Source organism: Mytilus trossulus, chromosome 6 (genome assembly GCF_036588685.1).
Source record: "Mytilus trossulus isolate FHL-02 chromosome 6, PNRI_Mtr1.1.1.hap1, whole genome shotgun sequence".
Taxonomy (NCBI): Eukaryota; Metazoa; Mollusca; class Bivalvia; order Mytilida; family Mytilidae; genus Mytilus; species Mytilus trossulus.
Window position 1 is genome coordinate 20,875,119 of NC_086378.1, and position 24,080 is coordinate 20,899,198.

The following is a 24,080-nucleotide window of genomic DNA, read 5'->3' on the forward strand; positions in this document are numbered from 1 at the left end:
CAATTGACTCCGTCTGTTCATTTATCCTTTACTCTTTCAACACACAAAAAGTATACCGTTTGTTTGTGTTTCAAAATATTTCCATTGAATTTTGTTTCAATATTATTAAAACTTTAAGCAGGGATGGCACATCAGTTAAACATGTGCACCTCTTATTTTGGAAAGATTTTAATTATTTATTGGGAAGTTTCCAAACTGTATGAAACTGTTACATTTCTGTCATTTGATGTTACATGAAGATTCGGTTGCAATGACTGGACGTATTATCCAAATGTGTATACAAATTTCCAGTCGTCCGTCTATTCGTCCGCCCATCCCGTCAATCTATCACTAACAGTCTCTATGGTAAATTTGCTTTAACCAATTTTCATATAATTACAAAAAAAAACAACAACAAGTTTATACATTAGATTGACAGGAAAAACTAAGCTTTGTCTTTTCTGAGTAACCGGATTTAAAAAAAGACAATTCTTCACATAAAGGGTACCAGAGACCAGGGACTTTCTATACTAATGTCACTGCAGAGACATATAATATCACATTGGATTGATTTCCAACAAAATCAAATTATTATATGGATTGCTGGATGGTGAACATAACAAACAATGTAAAACCGGAGTTATGGGACTCTGTCCATCATCATCTTGATCTTGAAATCGAAAGAGGGAATATATTGAAATTAAAGCTGAAGACTGAAAGTGTAAGCTATGTAAGAACGCAGTTGAACTACATTTTATTTTAAAATGTCATGTTCTAAAAGATACTCTATCTCAACATCTATCTGATTTATAAAATTCTAAATTCAAAATTTTTTCAAGATTATCTGATGAAATGAAATTTGTTTGGATTCTTTCATCTGAAGATTTGTTTGTTACTTCATACTTATCTAATTTATTGCACTCCCTTTTGAAGAAGGAAAGAAAATTGTAAAAGTTTATGGACGACTACGGACAACGACGTCAACGGACGACAACGACTACAGAAGATGGACGCCAAGTTATAAGACAAACTCATTAGGCCCTTTTGGGTCAGGTGAGCTAAATAGTGGTATCACGAATGAGTCAAAAGGAGTGTCTTATAACTTGTAAGTATTTTATTTGGTATTTGGTCGGCCATGTTTTATTCATTCATGAGAATTGTTTGAGCCCGACTTATTTGTTGACTGAACATCAAGGTTATGTTCATGGACTTTTGTCTAGTTAAGTTTTTATAAATATAAACAATTTTCCAACCTGAAATGTGATTATTGCATTCTTTTTCATTGCAAGAAATTATCGTCATTAAATTTTGTAAATATGCATTGAATATGCTAAGAAAAGGTGAATGTTATGTTTTATTGATATATTTACAAATGCTACATTTATGTATATGAATATGACTAGATATATGTCTTTCAAAAAGTAAGTGGTAATTGAATGACAGTCTAAAGAGTTAATATTTCACTGTTTCCATTTCGAGTTAACACACTAATCAAAATTGTAAATAATATAAAGCATTAATAATATAAAGCATCAGATAATAAGTATGCATGACACAGAAATCGCACAGTTCAGCAGTCTACATCACCGAACAATAAGCACCAAACAAATATCTCTTTTTCTCATTGAATTGCACAGTTTTTATCACAAAATCTTGTACTAGAATTTAACTCAGAATGCTTCATTGACATACACTTTTTCTTCTTGTCCTGAAAGATATCAAATAATTCAATGTATCTGCGTAATGTTTTTTTTAATATTATTATTGACGGCTATAAAGTCCAAAAATAAATACTGCTACACTCTACCACTTCGCTGGAGTGGAGAAGTTCAATTTCACTGGGGTAAAGCTGATGACCGTAACTGCATTCACGGTCATCCCAAGATGTCGGACGAAAAATTAGGTCAGTATTTGTATTGTCTGTTAAGGTGTTTCTACATCATTTTCTTTACAAAGCATACATTGGTACGATGTAAATTTATAAAAGATTCACACGAAAGTCACAAATCTCTACCGAGGAACTTGTATAGAACGGGAAATTGGATTTGAAAAAATCGCTAAGATGACCGTAAATCATCTTTAAAATATTTTCAAGATGACCGTAACATATAATAAGGATGACCGTGATTGGTAAAATGATGACCGTAATTTCGAAAGGATGACCGTAATTTATAAAGGATGACCGTAACTCATAAAGGATGACCGTAACTTTCAAGGTATAACCGTCATTTATTGTCTCTGTTGATTGGTCTTCCATTTTATCTTGTAAGTAAAATAACAGAAAAGGTTTTTAAAATACTCCGACCAAACTAGTGAAGGTGAGCTCCAGCAAAATAGATCCTAAAATAGTCTTGTATAAATAGCGAATTTCAAACTTTTTTTTAATTTTTTTTAAAATTTTAAAATTTTAAAATTTTATTTGTATAAACAGAAAACAAAATTGTTTTTTTTATATATCAAGACAAATCAAGATTTTATTCTGCTCCTCTGGAACCATACACATGGGCTCAATTACCGGATATTCATAATGTTTAAGGTTCGTATGAATGAATTGAAAAATATGGCCGTTTTTACACACACATATCTATTAAGAGAACAGACAAACTGATGCATCTAGGACAGTATTAAGGATTATGTATATATACCCTTGTGTTGCTTCAATGCTAATCATATGGAAATTTTTATAGAAAATCCACAGCCTTTATCCTTGTTCTATCATATTTGGCAATTTGATGACCGGTAGATATAGGATTATTGCATGCAGTGCTAGCATTGATTTCCTTAAAACAAGTTTATTAGTGTAGTTATTGGTTAGAACAGATAAAAATATGGACCAAATCGAGTACACCTTTTAGGGTGCGCTCGACTTTAGTTACTCTGCACGAGGTTTTTTGAAATTTACAGGTTGATTAGAACTTTTTGTAAAAAATAAATGCTAGCACATCATAGAAAAGCAAGAGAGTAATCTATGTTTCAAATTTTATAACAAAAAATCTCTTTATTAAAGGCTGTGGATTTTCTATAAAAATCTTGGTTTATTTGCCACAATGTACTCTTTTTCTATTAAATGCAATGCAAGTAACAGTAAATAATAATGCTTTGCATCAAGTTTCCCCCTAGTATATGTTTAAAATGGACTGTATCTATAATATTCATTATATCTGTAGTTTTGATACAATTGATGTTTAAAAATTCGTACAAAAATGGCTACAGAGGGTACATAAACCTTAAAGCATGGCAGGACCTTAATATATGTAAAAGTTATATAAAGTCTATGTTTGAGAAAAAAAATTAACTTACCTGGTTTTTGAGTTGCATTTTTTTTAAATATGAAGAAGATAGCAAAATAAACAGACATACGAGTTTCATTTGATACGGTCCACTCAGTTACACCGTTAAAATCACCTAGGCCTACTTCGGTTCGTCCAACTCGGGTTAGTAGAGTCTGTTGAGTTTACTCGACTGAAAACCGAACACCCCGAGTTTTACCTTTTGAACCTATCCGAGTTAATCTATATCAACCCTGGGTCGGGGCAGGTTTAGTCGAGTTTCAAGATGGCGTCAAATAAATGCAACAACAAAACATGATACAAAATTACTGTTTTTTTTTTTACTAAATACAGCCAGAGAAAAGGATTGACATAGGAACTTATGTTTGCCTACATTATGGAATCAATATATACAGTTCAAAAAGAGGGACGAAAGATACCAGAGGGACAGTCAAACTCATAAATGTTTGCAGGTGTCTATTGTCTATAGTTTCCATTTAAATCAAAACTACTCATAACATCGATTATACTATTTACTACCATTTTCATATAAACTCAAAATACGCCAAATAGTTAAAAAAAAAAAAAAAAGGACTCACCGATCCCCTATTGCGACAAACTCAACAAAAATCAATGCATACAAACATGGATATTTCTTTCAGTTGACGAAAATCCTTTTAAATTTAGTCATTCTTAATAAATTACGGTCATCCTAAACAATTTACGGTCATCTTTTAACCAATTACGGTCAGCCTTGTTATGAATCGCTAATCCTGTTACGGTCATCTCGATTACGATTTACGGTCATCCTAGCGAATTTTTCAAATCCAAATTCCCGTTTTATACACGTTCCCTGGTAGAGATTTGTGACTTCCGTGTGAATCTTTTATAAATTTACATCGTATCAAAGTATGCTTTGTAAAGAAAAGGATTTAGAAACACCTTAACAAACAATAAAAATACTGACCTAATTTTTCATCCGACATCTTGGGAAGACCGTGAATGCAGTTACGGTCATCAGCTTTACCCCAGTGAATTTGGAATTGCTTATAATTGCATTAAAAAACATAAATTTGCCTCATGTACTTAAATGTTTATTCCTAATTGATTTTCAAATTAAATTAAGTCATAGTAAGTTAATGTTTGTTCTGTATAAAGTTGACAAGGCACATTTTACCAATCTGTTCTCATTTGATGAGGAATTTCAAGACAAATGAAGATGTAAAACAAGCATGTGTTTTCAGAAAGTGAGGACAAATAAAACCAAAAATCAAGGCAGGTATGTTCTTTGATGTACTTGAATTTAGACTACAAGACGAGTGCATATCAGAGTATATGAGCATAGGAGCTAAATACAGTAAAATATGCTCATGTGGCCCACGTCAAAAGTTGTAACAAGCGTACCGTTAATAACAGAAACTATGGTACTATAAACATATTTATAACTTTAAATTTTACTGTTCATATTTGGTTCTCACTACATGTACATATCATAAACAGAAAAACGGAAATGGACTGTGGTTCATTGTTAGAAATAATGTTTGAAATTGAAGATTATGTGACAGAAAAGTATTACTAATTGTACCAAGTTAGTTATTGAATGTCTTCGGGTTCCTTTATAAAACATATGCATGCTAAGATAGTTTTAATAATTCAAAGTTTGATTACACTATGTCTTTTTTTTAAGTTTAAGTTACCATTACAAACTTTTCATTACAGAAATATAATATTTCATTTATATATAATTCAACCACAAGACTATCCTTGTACGATCTTGCGTTGTGTTAACATTACACATGTTTTTAAGTTATCAATATAAATATCAGAAGACTTAGTTTAGTTAGTATCAAGATACATGACTGTATAACCTTGAAAGTTAAAAACAAGTGCTTTGAAATTTTGACATCTAAGAAAACATTATCTGTTTTTGATTCATAAGACTACCTTTCTGATTTTCTAATTCTTCATACACACTTGGTTTATCTTGCGTACCCAATGCTTCATAATGCTTCACTGAACTAAAACACATAATATAAATGCGATATAGTATGTAATAGGTCTTTTTGCTGTTATGTTCAATTAGACATAGTTCGTATTGAGTGATTTGAAATGGGTGTTTAAAGTTGATTTCGTTGGTTTTGTGCACAGAAATTGATCTCAGAAGATTAAAGTGCGTCGTAATACATTTATATTTTTGTCGGCATTCACCTCTAAAGCTAACAAAACCTTTGATCAGACTTATTGAGAAGGGATATAGATACGATACTGTTGTCAGGTCATTTAAGATGGCATATTTTGGCTTTAATACTTGCAGGAGTTTATCTTACACTAATGATCAAACTAACTTTTTAGGGCAAGGTATTTATATGTCGAATTTGTTTGTTGTTGTTGTAAGGCATCTTTTAATCTCTGTCGATGTTCAGTTTCACACGGGATCAACTATAAGAACCTCAACATTAACAATAGTTTAATGCTACTGTTCGTTAATTATGAGAAAATCATACAAAGAAACATGATTAAAATGTACCCAAATATATCCTAGTTTTATTTGTGCGACTGTATTCAAACAAAAAAATACAATTCTAAGGATACACAATTACATGTACGCATTAGTTATCCATATACATACTTACGGTTTAGACGATGGCAGGCCTACAAGATTTACAAATAGCAAATTTTTATAATTAAAACTTTTCTAGCATGCAATATGTGATGCAAACATAATTATGATTTGTGGTAAACTTCAGTTAATCAAGAGATACAATAACCATAGGACAGCTTGATGTTGAATGTAATGTGTCATAAATTCTGGTCATGTTTGAAGAATTAGTTAGATGAATAACAGCAAAAATTATGCATACATGTTACTCTTATATATCAAGATATTTCATATTCAATTGGTATTTTTCTATCCGTATAGAAGGCCGTACATTGACGTTTAATGGTTTATTTTCATAAAATGTTATTTGAATAAAGCGTTGTCTCATTGGCACTAACATAACATCTTCCTATATCGATATATAATATTCTGAAGAAATTGTAAGATTCATTGGATAATGTATTTATACGGTTTCTACACATCGTTGAAGAAAACAACAATAATGTATTCACTTCGAAGCCAATGTTCCTTTTTTCTTTAATATGTATCGTTTGATATTTTTTTGTGTTATAGTTTGTTTTACCGCAATGTTTTGTTTTCTATAACTCACTGAAGGTGTAAGAAACTTACATTCTTTATATAATGATTTGCGAAGCAGATATACGCTTAATGAATTGTACATAAATATTACACACCTTTATGATGATCTAAATCATCATACGTCTCAACAGCGTCTTTCGTTCCAAGTGATTCATAGGTTTTACTGGTTCTGAAATATATGCAGACTTTTTCTATATAAAATGTAATATGAAGGGAAAACTAACAGTTCAATATATTAATTTATCTTCACGGTTTATGTATAATCGTTAGAAATCCATTAAAACTAATAAAAGAAGTGATTTTATGATCACTCTGACCTTAAAAAAGGAAATCAAATAGTATGAAAATGAGTATGAATTTTATATTTATTCAAACCTATGAGTACTAGCATGATGTAATAATTTAAACATCATTGACAATGCTTGCGATTTTGAATGGACAGGGAACCTTTTTATGAAATATGTTTTCTACCACTTGCTATACTATAGTTTAACTCATATTCTCATATTCTATGCGTATTCCCTTATATTCTTGTTATATACAATGTGCAATTGTTAACGGTCGGAAAGCACATAGAATTTAGTAAAATATACTTGGTTATAATCTAATTTCCTGCTAAGTACGAGGAGCTAACCTTTGTGCCGTTGATCATAAACGTGTGATTAAAATTAAATGATGACATGATGACTGGATTAACAATATCATAAATTTTTTTTTCTGTGTAATCTGAACGCAATTATCTATTTTTTTAGTTCTCGTTTATCGTTTTAAACATATTTTAGACCGTTGATTATCCTGTTTGCATAGTTTTGGACTTGTAATTTTTAGGGATCGTTATATAATGCTATTCGCTGTAAGCCAAGGCTCCCTGTTGAAGACCGTTATTTGATCTATTATGGTTTTTTTTTAAATTGTGACTTGAATGGATAGTTGTCTTATTGGCACTCCTATCACATCTTCTTATATCTATTAGCTTGTCGCCTGATGCCCTTCACATTTTATCCTTGGGCGCTTTATATCTTTCGTTACCATATTTGTAGGGTCCTTTGCAACATAGTGATTAATCAATAGTTCTCTCTAGGCACGTTTAACATCAACAATAATTCAATTGAATATTATTCAAAAGTGTGGCCAGGAATATATACATTAAACACATGTTAACATGGTTATTCCTAACACTAATGTCATTCAGGTATTTGATATGGAACGGCTTTGTAATCACTTGGTCTATACCACACCTTGTGTTACTAAACTAAGTTTACTCCGTTTTTAGCGAAACATAGTTACATTTTACAAGTCTCCTCAAATCAAACCATATGCAATACTATTCACTGTGAAATTTACCTTATTATGATCAAAACGTTATTTTATAACAGCGGACAGAATTAATAAGATATAATTCCTTTGATTGGTACCAGAACATCTCCTTAATACATTTGTAAACCTGTAAAGATGTTTTGATTCGAGTGTCACTGATGAGTTAACATTATATTGAAGAAACTCGTCTCTGACGTGCAAACATAAGTCAGTGTTATCTTTGATGTTTTTTATGCAGAAGATAAACGATTGACTGATAAAACAAATGTATATGCAAAAGTAATCAATATAAACACTTACGATTTAGACGATGGAAGGCCTACAATATATACAATACATTTTGATTGTTCCATTTAAAGGCTCCTCTTTCGTACAATACATACGTCCTATTGATGATGTTCAACAATATTTTTTTCCTTTTTGAATGATTTTTTATTTTTTTTTATTGTTTCTCCTCTACCATGTCTACATACTGCAACTTTTCATAATTATTGTGTATATAATGTTGAACTATTCAGATTACTATGTTTTTTTCTTTCCCTCGAGGAATGTGCTGTGTCTGCAGGCGTATTTGCAGAACTTTTGGAAATTTCATTTATAATCTCATCAAATTTTTATGAAATTCCATTATTCAACTGATTTGATTCTAGCGGTATTGAAAATCGCCGACAGATGAAGGGCGATTTTGGCAAACTGAATAATAAGCTCGTTATTTGAAGTATGTTTTCCAAGCTTTAAATTTTAATTTCTACTATGATTTGCCAAGTAGATACATGTGTACTATGTACATGTGATTTTAAATGATAACGTTGTATTACACAAACCTTTGCTATTCTCCAAATCATCATAAACGTCAACAGTCTCCTTTGTTCGAAGTGCTTCGTAGGTTTTACTAGTTCTGTTATATGTTAATGATAATTAATAGAATTTAATTAAATGAAAATTAAATTCATTTATTGAATTAACATATATACATGTATTGAGACTCGACAAATTGAGTCGTCCTTTACTCTTATTATGCTAATTTGAGCATGTGACAGCCGAGTAGTAAAAGTCCGTGCAATTTAACGGTCTCTTTTACCTTGAAAACCGAACGAAGAGGACGTTAAAAAATAAAGAGAAAGATTTTACATACACTATCAAGATAAGTATTGTTTTAATAAGTTTATTTAAGAATTCATATTTTAAATCTAATTCGGATTTAAAGATTATATTTATGTTTTTTTTGGTAATATTTAAACTTATTACTTCGTCGAATTAAATATGCGGTTGAGCTACGTGGCATGGAAATTTTAAATGAATATTTTTTATTAGTATATGTATTGCCTAGACATGTTTAATTTCACAGTTTATTTATCCTTGATGCAGAATGTTAAAGTACACCTGTTATAATGCGTAGAGACAGATAGGTGCATGTTTACAGGTTAAGTTAATCATAAATAATTTATATATTTTACATATCACAATTCGTGATATACATGTACCGGTAAAAAAAAAAATAAAAAAAAAATATATATATATATCTATACAACTCGTCTAAACATCAACCGAACAATGTTAGATCTGTAAATTTGCTTTGAATTCGCAAATTTTTGGTTTTTCCCTCGCCGGGATTCGAACCCATGCTACTGTGATATCGTGACACCAAATCGCCTGCACTGCAGCCGTCCCGCTAGACCACACGACCACCTGGGCTCTCTAATAAAAGATCTTTCGCTGGCCATGTGTTACCTTTCCACGTCAGTTTAAATCTAGCGGCGTACTACAGTACATGATATATAAGGCATGAAGATGTTATTGTTACAGATCAGCTAAATTATCTATAGTAAAGGATCCTACAAATTAATGTAAGATACAGTCACAGAAAATAATTATATATTATATTTATAAGCTCAAATGATAGAGTTGATATATATAAATAAAATGAATATTGAAGTCGATGCATTGAAACTGTTACAAAAATAAATCAAATTAAAAGACAGAATACTAGCTATGTGATGTTAGTAAGTACTTCAATTTTTAACCTATTTTGTTTATACAAATGCCTAGAATTGATCGACGAAGAAATGGATATGGGCGCGCACGAGTGCCCGTTGTTGAAGCGCAACCACCAGAGAGACGACGCGGGAGGAGAAACTGTGCAGTTGCTGCACCAAGAACTCAAGATGTGGGGGCAATTGTTGGTGAAGTACAAGTACAAGTACCTCTTCCTCTACAAATCCAGGCTTCTCCTTTGCCAATTGAAAGACAACCTGCCTTGCAAGGTCCTGTAGCACCAGCAATGAACGTGCAAGCGCCATTTGCGCAAGTTGAAATACCAGCTCCTGTGCCAATGCCCAATCAAAATGGTGCGATAAATAATGATCCTATGCTTATACCCAATCCGTCAGAATGTGATCTTTATGTATCCCAAAATTTGAAAGAAAAAATATGGAATAGAGAATTTATAAATTTGTCATTACTTCTTTATCAAAATTTTATAAGCCAAGTTGACAGGCCTCAAAATGTTATAAGTTATGATAATGCAGCTGGTTCACTTGTAATTACATCAAACAAAAACAGCAAAGTGAAATATATTCAAAACATTGAGTCATGGACTGATGCATTTATAAATTATATGAAAATATTTATTCAACGTTTTCCAAATTTAGCTAGTGAATTGACCACTTATATGTCAATCATTAGAGGTACACAAGTGTCTTTTGAGAAGATTTATTGTTTTGACCAGCAATTTAGATTAAGAATGGCAAATAATCCTACAAGATCTTGGTCTTCCATTGATGGCATTTTATGGTACACCGTCATAGCTAATGGGGAACCGGAGGGTAATACAATTCAACAGACAAGTGTAGGTAATCGACCATGCTATGATTATAATTTCAAGGGAGCTTGTAATCGTCAAAATTGTTTTTACACCCATTTATGTATGAAATGCGGAATGGCCCACCCTTTCGCTGGCTGTCAACAAGTAAATAGCAACCAGGCATATGCTCGTTCTCAAAATGCAGCCCGAGGCACATATCAAAATAGAGGTGCTAGAAATTTTGCACCTAGAAGTCAAAAATTGTTCAAAGAGGAGCGAATTTGAATCAAGGATTTAGACTTCGAGGAAGCAGATTCCCTGCCATTCGAATGGCCGCACCACATACATTTAACAATTAAATTTTATATTTTTCAGAATCTGTAATTAATCCGTTGGACATATGGTGTCTTGGCTTTACTCCGATCAATATCACATAATTAAATAAACTTCTTTTCAATTACCCAAATCAACATGATGCAATGCTATTATGCAAGGGATTTTCTGAAGGTTTGAGTTTGAATTATTTTGGACCCCGATGTCGGATTGAATCAAAAAATTTACATTCAGTCATCCAAAAACCTGGGGTGGCATGGGAAAAAGTCATGAGTGAAGTAAAAATGGTCGCATAGCTGGTTCTTTTTTGACTAGACCTATATCTAATCTAAGGTGTTCGCCTATAGGTGTAATTCCTAAAAAAAACGGGTGAATTTAGATTGATTACGCACTTATCTTTTCCGCCAAATTTGAGTGTAAACGACTTTATTGATGAAAAATTTACTACAGTAAAGTATTTGTCTTTTGACAATGCTATTGATATGATTAAAAGATTGGGTTCAGATGTTGAAATTGGAAAAAAGGACATTAAATCCGCCTTCAGATTGTTAAAAAATTTATCCGGGGACTTTGATCTATTAGGGTTTAAACTTAATGAATATTATGTCATAGATAAATCACTGCCTATGGGGTATCAGAATCAAATTGCTTATTCGAAAAATTTTCAACTTTTATTCAATGGGCTGTCATGACTGAGTCCAATTCAGATAATCTTGATCATTATTTGGATGATTTTTATTTGCTGGTAAAAGCAATACTGAGGATTGTAAAAATTTGATGAATTGTTTTGATAGAGTATGTTGTCGTCTTGGAGTCCCAATTGCTAATGAAAAAACAGAAGACCCAACAACAAAACTTAGTTATTTAGGTTTGCTTATAGACACAGAAAAAATGCTAATACAAATTCCGGAGGACAAAGTATTGGAGTTAAAGTCAAAAATTAAATGGGTATTAGGTAGGAAAAAGATAACTTTAAGGGACCTACAATCTTTGTGTGGGTCATTAGCTTTTTGTGCAAAAGCTCTACCTGCAGTCAGAGCATTTAGCAGTCGAATTTTTATGGCAAGTAGTCACGCAAAGAAACCACATCATTATGTCAGAATCACAGAAGGCATGTATCAAGATTTATTGGTATGGGAATTATTTTTAGACAAATTTAACGGTATTAGTTACATGCTCGACATTGATTGGACTTCAAATTCAGTTTTACAACTATTTACTGACAGCGCTGGTGGTTCAACAAAAGGGTGTGGCTGCTATTTCCAAAGTAAATGGGCTTTTCTTAAATGACCTGCTGAGTGGTCTGGTACTGAAGTTCTCAGGGATATATCATATTTAGAAATGATACCTATTGCACTATCTGTTTACTTATGGGGTAATCTTTTTCAAAAAGAGAAAATTTTATTTAATTCGGAAAATAATGCCGTGGTTGAAATTTTAGATAAGAAGACGTCAAAATCTATACGAAGTATGAACCTTGTTAGAAACATAGTATATTGGTCATTATTATGCAATTTTCACATTAAGGCACAGTTCATTCTTCCTGGTTATACAAATAAAATTGCAGATTGTATTTCTCGTAAAAAAATTGAGAAATTCAAAAGTCTGGCTCTAACAGCAGATTCACATCCAGCTACAATTCCGGAGGAATTTTGGAACATTTTAGACCAGAAATAGCAAAGTTATTGGACGCCTCGAATTCTCAGAATACATGGAAAACGTATAACAATGGACTGACTTCATTTGTTTCATTTAGATTAAAAGAAGGTTTAGGAAATACATGGCCGCCCAGTATTTCGCATTTAGTTAATTATGTTGCTTATTTATCAAAATTAGGATATGCCCCTGCAACGGTTAAGGTGTACTTGTCAGGTTTATGCTATAATTATTTACGAATAAATGAGCTCACTGATTTGACTTCATCATTCATTATACAAAAAATGTTGAAAGGAATGGACAAATTATATGGCGTAGTGGATAGTCGCAAACCTATAACTGTAGAAATATTTGCGCGATTAATAAACTCGTTGCAATTTGTCTGTTCTTCAGTATATGAATGTACGTTATTTAGATCCATGTTTTCATTAGCATTTTTTGCATTTTTGAGAATCGGTGAAATTACAATTAATAAAAATACGCAACATATCATTAACAATGATGATGTCAATGTTTCACATCATTCACAATCTGCCTATATCACAATTCCCTTTTCGAAAACAGACGAAAAAGGTTTATCTACAACATTAACAGTTGAAAGTTTTAATCAAGTAGATATGGCCCGGAGAAATTGTGATTAAACTTTTTTTTCAACCAGACACCAAAAACAATGGACCACTGTTTTGTCATTTTAACAAAACCGGTATAACACGATATCAATTTTCTAGTGTACTATGCAATACCATGAAATTTATTGATTGTAATCCAAATGAGTACAACACGCATTCATTTTGAATAGGAGCAGCTACACATTTTGCTATGAACGGTCATACTGATGAAGAAATTATGACTTTAGGTCGTTGGAAATCTGCATCCTTTAAACGTTATATAAGAATTGAGCTAACCAAATAATTTCAGCTTGTCTTAGTAATGAAATATGGATTATTGGTTCTTCAATAATATGCAGTGCTCGTGATCACTCGGAGAACAGACCTTCAGGTAGTAATTTAGGTCTTTTAAAAAATAATAATTTTTTTTTGCGATGGGCAGGCAAATCTGGTATGAAATGGAACGATGTTATTGGCACAGTTAACAGCATCATTATTTTATGCAACAAAATTCCACATGCGTTGATATTGCATTGTGGTGGGAATGACATAGGAAATGTACCATGTGGTGCTCTGCTATATCATGTTAAATTCACAATAGCAATTCTGTCTCGCATGCTCCCAAATTGTTCTCTTATATGGTCAAGCATTCTTCCCAGGCGACCACGGCGTTACTCAAGTGATGACCATGCCATGGTAGTTACAAGAAAGAGAATAAATAGGGGAGTGAGATCTTATATACTCAAACATGGAGGATACGTTATCAAATATCCAGATTTTGACGATGGTCATCCAGCGCTATATTCTGACGATGGAGTACATCTATCATTTATTGGAAATGATATTTTCTTAAATCAAATTCAGTCAACACTAGAAACATTCATAAAGTATCCACATTGTGTTATTTCCCCACGATCATCTTTAATTTAAAATAAACAGTTCATAATGTAATGGATGAAAATACATGTATTTTATGAAATTTGGTTGTTTTATAAATGTTGAATTCGTAATATCTTTTATTATTTTGATTGTTTAAATGTTGTTGATAAGTTGATCGTAGAATTGGAGATAACTGAATTGTCATGGGTAAATTTTGTGGCGGATTATCATTCTGTACTCAAGTCCGAATGATAATTTTGGCGAAATTTACTTCATTTTATGCAGACTATGGATAGCTCAGCTGCTAATTCTGAAATATTGCTGAATGGACCTCCCTTGAGTACACCAGCTTTGGATCGCCAAGCTGTGATACAATGATTAGTTCAATCGTCATTAACATTTTATTGATTGACAAATACTTTGGTTGTGTACTGTTATTGTAACAGTTGTTGTTGTTTAATGAATGAATTTTGATTAAATGTTGCCATAACAATTCAATATCCAAACAAAATCAGTGTTTGTTATTTGTTGTACTGAAATACAAATCAAGGCATCAATGGCGTCTGTTCGTCAATTCTGTTAATTGGTAATTTACACCAAGTGGTATGTTTGATCAAGTGAGATATATTCAATAATATAATTTAACTAAATGAAAATTGAATTCATTTATTGAATTAACATATTAACATGTATTGAGACTCGACAAATCGAGTCGTTCTTTACTCTTATTATGCTAATTTGAGCATGTGACAGCCGAGTAGTAAAAGTCCGTGCAATTCAACGGTCTCTTTTACCTTGAAAACCGAACGGAGAGGACGTTAAAAAATTAAGACCCTCCTCGCCCACCCTTTAGAATTGAACTTTGTTTGCTGCTGGTTTTATTTATTTTTCAGATGCTCCAGTCTTCAAACACAAATCCGTCATGGTAACATGCTGAAGCAGTCACACAACCGGAGCGAAATTTACTTCATTTTATGCAGACTATTCATAGCCCAGCTGCTAATTCTGAAATATTGCTGAATGGACCTCCCTTCAGTACACCAGCTTTGGATCGCCCAGCTGTGATACAATGATTAGTTCAATCGTCATTAACATTTTATTGATTGACAAATACTTTGGTTGTGTACTGTTGTTGTAACAGTTGTTGTTGTTTTATGAATGAATTTTGATTACTGGCGTCTGTTCGTCAATTCTGTTAATTGGTAATTTGCACCAAGTGGTATGTTTGATCAAATGATATATTCAATAATATATTGTTATTAAAGTGAAACAACTATGCGAAAATAGGTAAAACTTGACAGTTTACAATGTATCTTCAGTAGAAATACAATTAAGTGAAAAGGACGTTTTGAACTCTTAATAATGATGATAAACACAAAACAAATAAATATGCTACTTATACTTACTGTTTCTCTTGTGTATCTAAAATAAAAAACATTAAAAAGGAACAATATATTGATATATTTTGTTGGGATATTGAGTTATTGTGGTTGAAAAAAGCATTAATTTTTTTACATCAACAAGTGATTTTTTTTGACGAAAAATAATATTTCTAAATCAGTATACGTGGATTAAAAAGAGTTTAGAAAATGCATATATCTGACTTACCCGATTTACTAACAACCTCTTCGTATTCATCTCTAATTTGTACATTTTGAAAGCCGCTGTTTTCATAAAATCCAGTATTTCTTTAAAATAAACAGATAATTAAGGTCACAAGGAACATGTTTTTGTAGACTTTGGAATGTTAGATATTTTCTTTTTAAACAATATCAGTGTTCACGTGTTAAATAGGTTATCTTAGTCTTAAAAGTATATTTAAAACGTATCATTCTTTTTTTTCTTATTTTAAGTATGAAAAGGTTTCGATTTTTTTTTACATCAATCATATTTAATTGTTATCCATCATTTTATTACAATTAGAATTAACAATTTTTTACTCTGACGTTCTATTAATGTTTCTTAAACAGATCACTTTTTGTGTTGATTCAAATCAAAAGCAGTATCTATCCATTTTATTCAATTATTACGACAAATTATGCATTCTGTATGGAGCAACCCACCCTTGGACCATTCACACAGGACGATCAATTATTTTGTATAGATACATAATTATGTAGTATTGTTCGGCATAATAACGATGAAGGTAATATTTGCAAATTAATATAAACAAGAATGTGTCCAAAGTACACGGATGCCCCACTCACACTATAATTTTCCATGTTCAATGAACCATTTAATTGGGTAAAAATTCTAATGTTGCATACAAATTAGAAAGATCATACCATAGGGAACATGTGTACTAAGTTTCAAGTTGATTGGATTTCAATATCATCAAAAACTACCTTGACCCAATCTTTAACCTGAAACTCACTCTTTCATTTTCTATGTTCAGTGGACCGTGAAATTGGGGTCAAAAGTCTGATTTGGCTTTAAAATTAGAAAGATCACATCAAAAGGAACATGTGTACTAAGTTTCAAGTTGATTGGACTTCAGCTTCATCAAAAACTACCTTGACCAAAAACTTTACCCTGAAGCGGGACAGACGGACGAACGAACACATCTGAGGTAAATGCATATTCTGATTTAGAAAACGGTAGATTAAACCTGGACATATAACTATCTTAACCTCTCACGTATATGTCGGTTGCGAAAATAAAATAACAATGTCAAAGATTTGGGTACAGCAGTCAGCAGTCAAACGAACATTACGAAAAAAGGAATAAACAGTAATCTCTATATAAATTTAAAATATACAATGTCTTAATCTGATGTGGAACTATCAACCTTTTTAAAAGTTTATTTTAAATGCATACATGATATTCAAAAATATTCTTAAATTGGTAAAACAATACAAATAAAGCCAACAGTAGTATACCGCTGTTCGAAAGTCATAAGGGTTACGAACTCAAACTGAGGTAAACACATCAAATATAAGAGGATTACAACGACAAAACAGAAACACTGAAGTGCAACAAAAACATACCGACTATGCAACACGCACAGAAACGAACTATAAGATAACAACAGCTATTCTTCTTACATGATACATTAGATGATCTTAGCTGTATTTGGCAAAACTATTAGGAATTTTTGGTCTCAATGCTCTTCAACTCTATTTTTTTGGCTTTTTAAAATTTTTGGGGATTCGAGCGTCACTGATGAGTCTTTTGTAGACGAAACGCACGTCTGGCGTATATATAAAATTTAGTCCTGGTAACTATGATGAGTTTATTGATACAGGACATTTAAAAAAAAACTCCCTCTTTTATGACAGTGTTAAATATTTCACTAAAATGATAACATTACATGACAGGATTTCAGTACAAATAAATATAAGAACATTACGGACAGAGAAAAAAACAAATAGACATTACAATATGACATTTCGACATGCTAACAGTTATCAAGGGCACCAGGCTTATGATATATAAAAAAAACCATACGTGCGTTTCGTATACTTATATACCTATATGGAGTTATTTTCTTTCAGAACGACAGATTATTCTTTTTCAGAATCAACCCGGACGATACCATGTTTCAATGAAATATGCTCTAAGGCATAAAATATTGACCTGTGTGAGGTCATTATTTTCCTTGATAAAAATGCAATCTATAATTTACTTCAAAATTTTATTCGTCTGATAGCTTTTTGTTGCCGATTTCGAAATTTATATTTTAAAGTTCAATCGATGATAGATGTAAAAGAAACCTTCATTGGTCGTATTTTAATTTTAGAAACATATAACGTGAAGTTTTGTTAATTTGTCGCTACAATTAAGAAATATTATCATATATGTGAGATGAATTTTAATATAGGCTTTCATAAATAAAAAGCCAGATTTAACATATTCGTGTGTTAGATTTTGAAAATCTTATTGAGTCACATTGAATATGTTGGTTGATTTGTGGTTGTTTGCTTAACGTCCAGTGGCAAATATTTCATGCATGTTCAGGACGATAAACGCTGAATATGAAATCATACTGTGACCTACATGTATTTATATTCGTCTTTGTGTCAATTCTTAACTTTTTGAAATTGATGTATACCTTTTACACTAAAAATTATCAACTAATAAGATAATCTTATATTCTATTGAATAATATTAACGTAACTCAGAAAAAGGTCGTGTGCGGAGGGTATATAATTATATCCTGATTATCTGTTAATAAGATGTAATGCTATTCAAAAGACAATCTTTCTGAATTTTTCATTCGATTCAATTAAAATTGTTAAAAAATAACCACTTTTCCGTGATAGAAATTACATTACAAATAGAAAAAAACCATACCCCTCCCCCTTTTCCATAAGCTAAGTGGTACTATAAATTACTTACAATGTGTCTTGTATTTGTCATACACCATTATCGGATGGTAACAATACATTTGTGTCTTACTTCATGCAGTTACAGTAATATTTTTATTGTGTATGGATAATATTTTTTAAAGGTTTATATCTAGATTAATAAGTGAGTTTTATTTCACATTCTAAATGAGCCGTCCGTAGGGCGTATTAAAACCTGAACGTATTAGAAAGGAATATCACACTTAAGTGTTGACGGTAAAATAGGATTCTAAATTTTGCAAATCTTTATACAAAAAATTATTTGTTTGACGGTTTATAAGTCAGATAATGCATATTTTAAGGTTTTTCTTGTCGTAGAACACACCTCGGGGTGTCAGGATTGCTCAAAGAAATACCTCCCTACGGTCGGTCTTTCATTTGATCAATCCTGACACCCCTCGGGGTGTTCTACGACAAGAAAAACCTTAAAATATGCATTATCTATAACATAAGACTGACCAGTGTTGCTCAAATCAAAATAGTTAAGAAAGTCAAACAAGTAAAAAATTGAAGAGGACTGATGACCCATAATTACATATAGTTGTGACAATTACGGCTAAGGTTATCTGTGCCTGGTATAAGAAAATTCTTAGAATTTAGAATAATTCGTACTTTTGAGAACAGTTAGTTTATAAAATGACTATATGATTAATGTTTATGTCCACACCGAAGTAGGGAATCAACACTGAATAAAAACGAACACGTAAAACAACATAGGACAGCACAAAAAAACATGCATTGTCACAGATGATCATGCATAAAAGTAATTGATAAACCGATTTAGTTATTTTGAACCAGAACCAGAGTCAAAGCTTTACAATTGAGGTGTGTCTTAGGGACGCAATTGCAAGTGTTAAGTGCAGATATATCAGGCAGAAGGCATTACTTTTTTAGGAGATTATTGCAACTCGACAAGACAAACACATAAGCAAGCAGTATCTATGTATGTGAATATACAACTGATTTGACATTGTGGTTTCTCGATTTGTTTTTTGTTAAACTACGGGTACTACATAGGGGGTCTCATTGACGGGGTCTGATCCCGGATCCCACTTACTTTTTTTGTCAGATTCTTGTATCCCGCTTACACTATGTGCGTAAGCAATTCTCAGTTTTATTGTAATTTCCCGTGTCCCGCTACACTCCATTTCCATTTTTTCACGTCAAAATAATTTGACTTTAACGTGTCACGCTTATAGAAAATAGGCAATCCCGCATCACGCTTAGACCCCAATGAGACCTACTCCATGTGCAGCAGGGTCATAATCTGCTTAGAAAAAATTAAGATCATCCCGTTTTATAGAGGTGTCGTGTTGCTCATTGTCTTATTTTTCTATGTTGTGTTTTGTGTACTCAGTCTTTTCTTCGTTCTTAGTTCTTTGCCTTGTGGTTTTGTTATGGACATATAGATTCCACAACTGCAACAAGTGTGTTACGATATGTCTCCACTCTAGACAGTTAAATTTAAATATTAAAGCGCGAGGCTTTGCCGATCTTTTAAATAGTTAAAATGTATCTGTCTAGAGTGGAGAAATATCATAATACACGAGTTATAGTGGTGGAATCTGTTTCTCTAATGATTTTATACTTTCTTTTTCAAAAATTTAAAGACAGTTGTACACTTTTTATGTGACGTCACCAAGCATGGTTGCCTTTTTGCATGACGTCACAACAGGAAAATTCAGAAGAAACAAAGAAAAGTTAACGTTACAATAAAATTTCGACCAATCATTGGCTGAGAATGGGGTGTACGTCAAGAATACAACACGTATATATTACATAAACAAACGACAACTACTGTACATCAGATTTCTGACTTAGGACAGGTGAACACATTTGCAGCGGGATTAGACGTTTTAATAGATCCAAACCTTCTCCCTTTTTCTGAAACAATAGCAGAACATCACAACATAGAAAAACACACGATAAAATATCAATTGGCGGACGTAACTCAATCAAAAAACGTAAATTAATACACAATAAACGAATAAATTTGATCTGCGATATCTGAATGCAAATGCACAGTTAATAAAATATTAGAGACAATCATTCAAGACCAAAAAGCAAACAAACAAGTTCAAACAAAGCCATGGCAAGACACCACTGAGAAATATTTAACCCTTCGAAAATATTGATCAATATTCACTTTAGAAAAAAAACGGTTTTTAAAAAAAAAAAAAAATCTTGAAGTTTATACAAATGTAGTAAGAATAAGTGAAAAATTGAAGATATTACAAATAATACGTATATTCTTGAGTGTTACATTCATTGTCGCTTAGTTATATAAAATAAATCAATATTATACAAAATGAGAGGAATCATACAACTCTAATGGATAATTGTCAGTCCCAAAGGGCTTGCAAGTTTGATTGTACTGACATTGAGGTATTAATATATGTTGAAACAGACTTTACGAAACGTTGTTTATACTAAAGGAAAAATTCATTTCTGAATAATAGGACATTTTATAAGAAGTTTGCAAATTAATATCCATAAACAAATGACGCAGTTGTAAGTCACATGAAGTACTTGATTCAACATATTCAATCTATGTTTAAATAGCATTTATTTAACATCTAATTTTAATTATACACGTATATCTTTTACAAAGAGGAAGTTTAAATGAAACACTAAGGTGTTGTTATAAATATGTTTCCTTCCGTAAATAAAATTCGAGCATGTAAGTACATATTTAATTTTATTAATTTGTTTAGACATTGATGTTACCACAAGGCTTTTCGTTTGAAGTGTGTTTCATACTGTTAACATGTGTCAAGTGAAGTTAATAAATACGCAAAACCATTAAAAAAAACGTATTAGTATTTTGTGACCCTTGAAATTTAATTAAATATGATTGATCATGCGCACATTTCGAGGTCGTGAAATCACAACAGAAAGCAGTTTCAAGTAGTCAAATCTTACTAATTTCATTTCAAATATTGGTTCGAATGTCATCTTTTTTTATTATCGACTTATTTATTTATATTTTGGTAGAAATAAGATACTTTGTGTATTGTTCTGAAAGGTTACAATTACTAAAGTATCATATAGTATGCATTAAAACACTTCTATACATATACATTGTACGCTTATTGACTGGGTATAAGTGGAATAGTAAGTTACTTGTCCCGAGAAGCAACTATTGTCATGAGGCGCAGCCGAGGCAATAGTTGTATTCGAGGCTCAATAAACGTACTATTCCACCAATATCCAGTCAGTAAGTCTTTCATTATATCGAAAAAGACAACAGACGTTAAATGGCGGTGATAAATCAACTATCGTAATATTACAAAGAAGAAACCAAACCATAATGTTTACTTGGGATAAATCCTACTTTATAAAGGATCACTCTGATTCAAATAAAAAAATCTCTGAAACTGCTATCATCAAGATGCTTGATTTTTTGATTGACAACATGTTTGTTACGTTCGGATGACGTGTTTTTCAACAGACTGTCGGCATTCCAGTTCGAACAAACTGTGCCCTCTACTTGCCGACTTGTTTCTTTATTATTATTAGGCTGACTTCATGCAGGAACTTCTTATGAAGAAAGATAATAAGTTAGCAATATTCCATTTTCCGCTATATAGATGATGTTCTTTCACTAAATAATTCAAAATTTGGTGACAATTCGGAACGCATCTATCCCATCGAACTGGAGATTACGGATACTACAGATACAGTTACGTCGGCCTCATATCTAGACTTGCATCTACTAGTTGACAATAATGGTCGGTTGAAAACAAAACTTTACAAAAGAGACGATTTCAGCTTTCCAATTGTTAACTTTCCATTTCTTAGTAGCAACATTCCAGCATCACCTGCATACGGGTATATATCTCCAAATTGATACGATATTCCCGTGCTTGCATTTCCTATCATGATTTTCTTGATAGAGGGTTGCTGCTCACAAGTAAGCTATTAAACCAAGAGTACCTAATGAAGAAGTTGAAATCATCCTTTTGTAAATTTTTCGGACGCCATCACGAGTTGGTTGACCGTTATGGATAACCGTTTCAAAAATGATATCGGATATTTTCCTTACGTCGTAATTACAATCCCCTTCCCTTTCATGAATGTAACCTACTGAATTAGACTGCTTACTCTTCCAGCGCACCTGAGATCACCTACAGTTTTTGGTGGGGTTCGTGTTGTTTATTCTTTAGTGTTCTATGTTGTGTCATGTGTACTATTGTTTGCCTTTTTTCATTTTTAACCATGGCGTTGTCAGTTTATTTTAGATTTATAAGATAAGATAAGATAAGATAAGGTAAGATAAGATTAGATAAGATAAGATAAGATAATATAAGATAAGATAAGATAAGATAAGATAAGACAAGATAAGATAAGATCAGATAAAATAAGATAAGAACACTTGAACTTGATTCGGCATAAGGACAAATAAGCAACACAAGCTCTAAGGAGCTTCCGACCTAATATAAAACATATAAATAATATAAAAACAGTGCATATCGACATGCAAAACAACCTGTTGTACAAAGTTGAAATCTCACATACATAGCATGCAATGAAAATAAGCAACAAATTTTCAAATGAAGTAAAATCATGCTTGACCAAGCAAACAAAAGCTGCATAAACAATAAACAGCTCAAGAATTATCTGCAAGCAGAACAGCGACATTCCAACCCCTTCCCGGACTTAATAAGACTTTAAAAATGTTAAAAACTTTTTTCAGTCCTAAAATGGTTTGGAAGGCTGTTCCATAAAGTAGCAGCAGCAAAATTGAACGATTGTTTACCATAACGTGATGACTTTACCAATGGAATTTCAAGAATATTTACATACCTGAAAGAATATCTAGATTTTTGGACATTTACCAAATTTTGTAAGCACACAGGAGCTATGTTGTTTATAATTTTCAAAGTTTCTAGAGCCATTGTTCTTATCACTCTGATCTGCAAGGAGAGCACCTTACCTTTAAGTAAGAGGTCCTCGTAGGAGATGGTATACTACTCATACACAAAACCGAGTGCTCTTTTCTGCACCTTTTCTAGTTTTTGAATTTTTCTCAGTGCAAAAATGCCTTGCCAAAGGGCAAAAATTTAAATTACTAACTAAAGAATAAAAGTATGAAATATAGTAAGTTTAATAAGTCTATCCAAAAATGAGTCTAAACGTTTTAAAACATTTAATTGCTGTGATGCCTTCATACATTTTTAGATGATATGAACATCAAAATTTAGCTGGTAGCCTATTTCAATGTCTAATAATTTTACTGTTTTTTTTCACATGTGAGGTTCGAATTTTTAATATGTATAGATAGGTTCTTTTCAAAGGTCTTTTTGCCAACAGCCAAAACTTGAAATTTGTCAGGATTTGCTTGCATTTTGTTCACCCTGAACCACTCAATAAGTTTGTTTGAATCAGATTCCAAAGTTGAAATTAATAAATCGAAATTTGGAGTACAGAAAGACAAAGTATTGTCATCTGCATAGTTATATAAACTACCATTTTAACATAAAAAATATCATTTATAAATATGTTAAACAACAATGACCCTAGTATCTAACCCTGTGGTACGTCTTTATGGATGGCAGCCCAACCCCTCAGAACATTGTTGACTTTAATTTGCTGTTTTCGATTAGATAAATAGGACTTTAAAAGAGCAACTTAATTGGGGGTTAAACCATATGCTGATAATTTATCTAGCATAATATTGTGAGGCAGGCA

The 24,080-nt window shown here is 32.0% G+C and overlaps 1 protein-coding gene across 1 annotated transcript; it reads right to left on the bottom strand.

Annotated features, from left to right (window-relative positions):
* Positions 1 to 1,315: 1,315 nt before the first annotated feature.
* LOC134722407 (uncharacterized) lies at positions 1,316 to 23,287 on the bottom strand. The gene is made up of 9 exons (XM_063586027.1): positions 23,196 to 23,287; positions 15,652 to 15,731; positions 15,450 to 15,465; positions 8,589 to 8,662; positions 8,065 to 8,083; positions 6,543 to 6,616; positions 5,882 to 5,900; positions 5,193 to 5,266; positions 1,316 to 1,687 (listed from the first exon to the last, which is right to left on the bottom strand). The coding sequence occupies exons 1-9, from the start codon at positions 23,285 to 23,287 to the stop codon at positions 1,650 to 1,652; spliced, it is 486 nt and encodes a 161-aa protein (XP_063442097.1). The 3' UTR covers positions 1,316 to 1,649.
* Between the last annotated feature and the right edge of the window lie 793 nt (positions 23,288 to 24,080).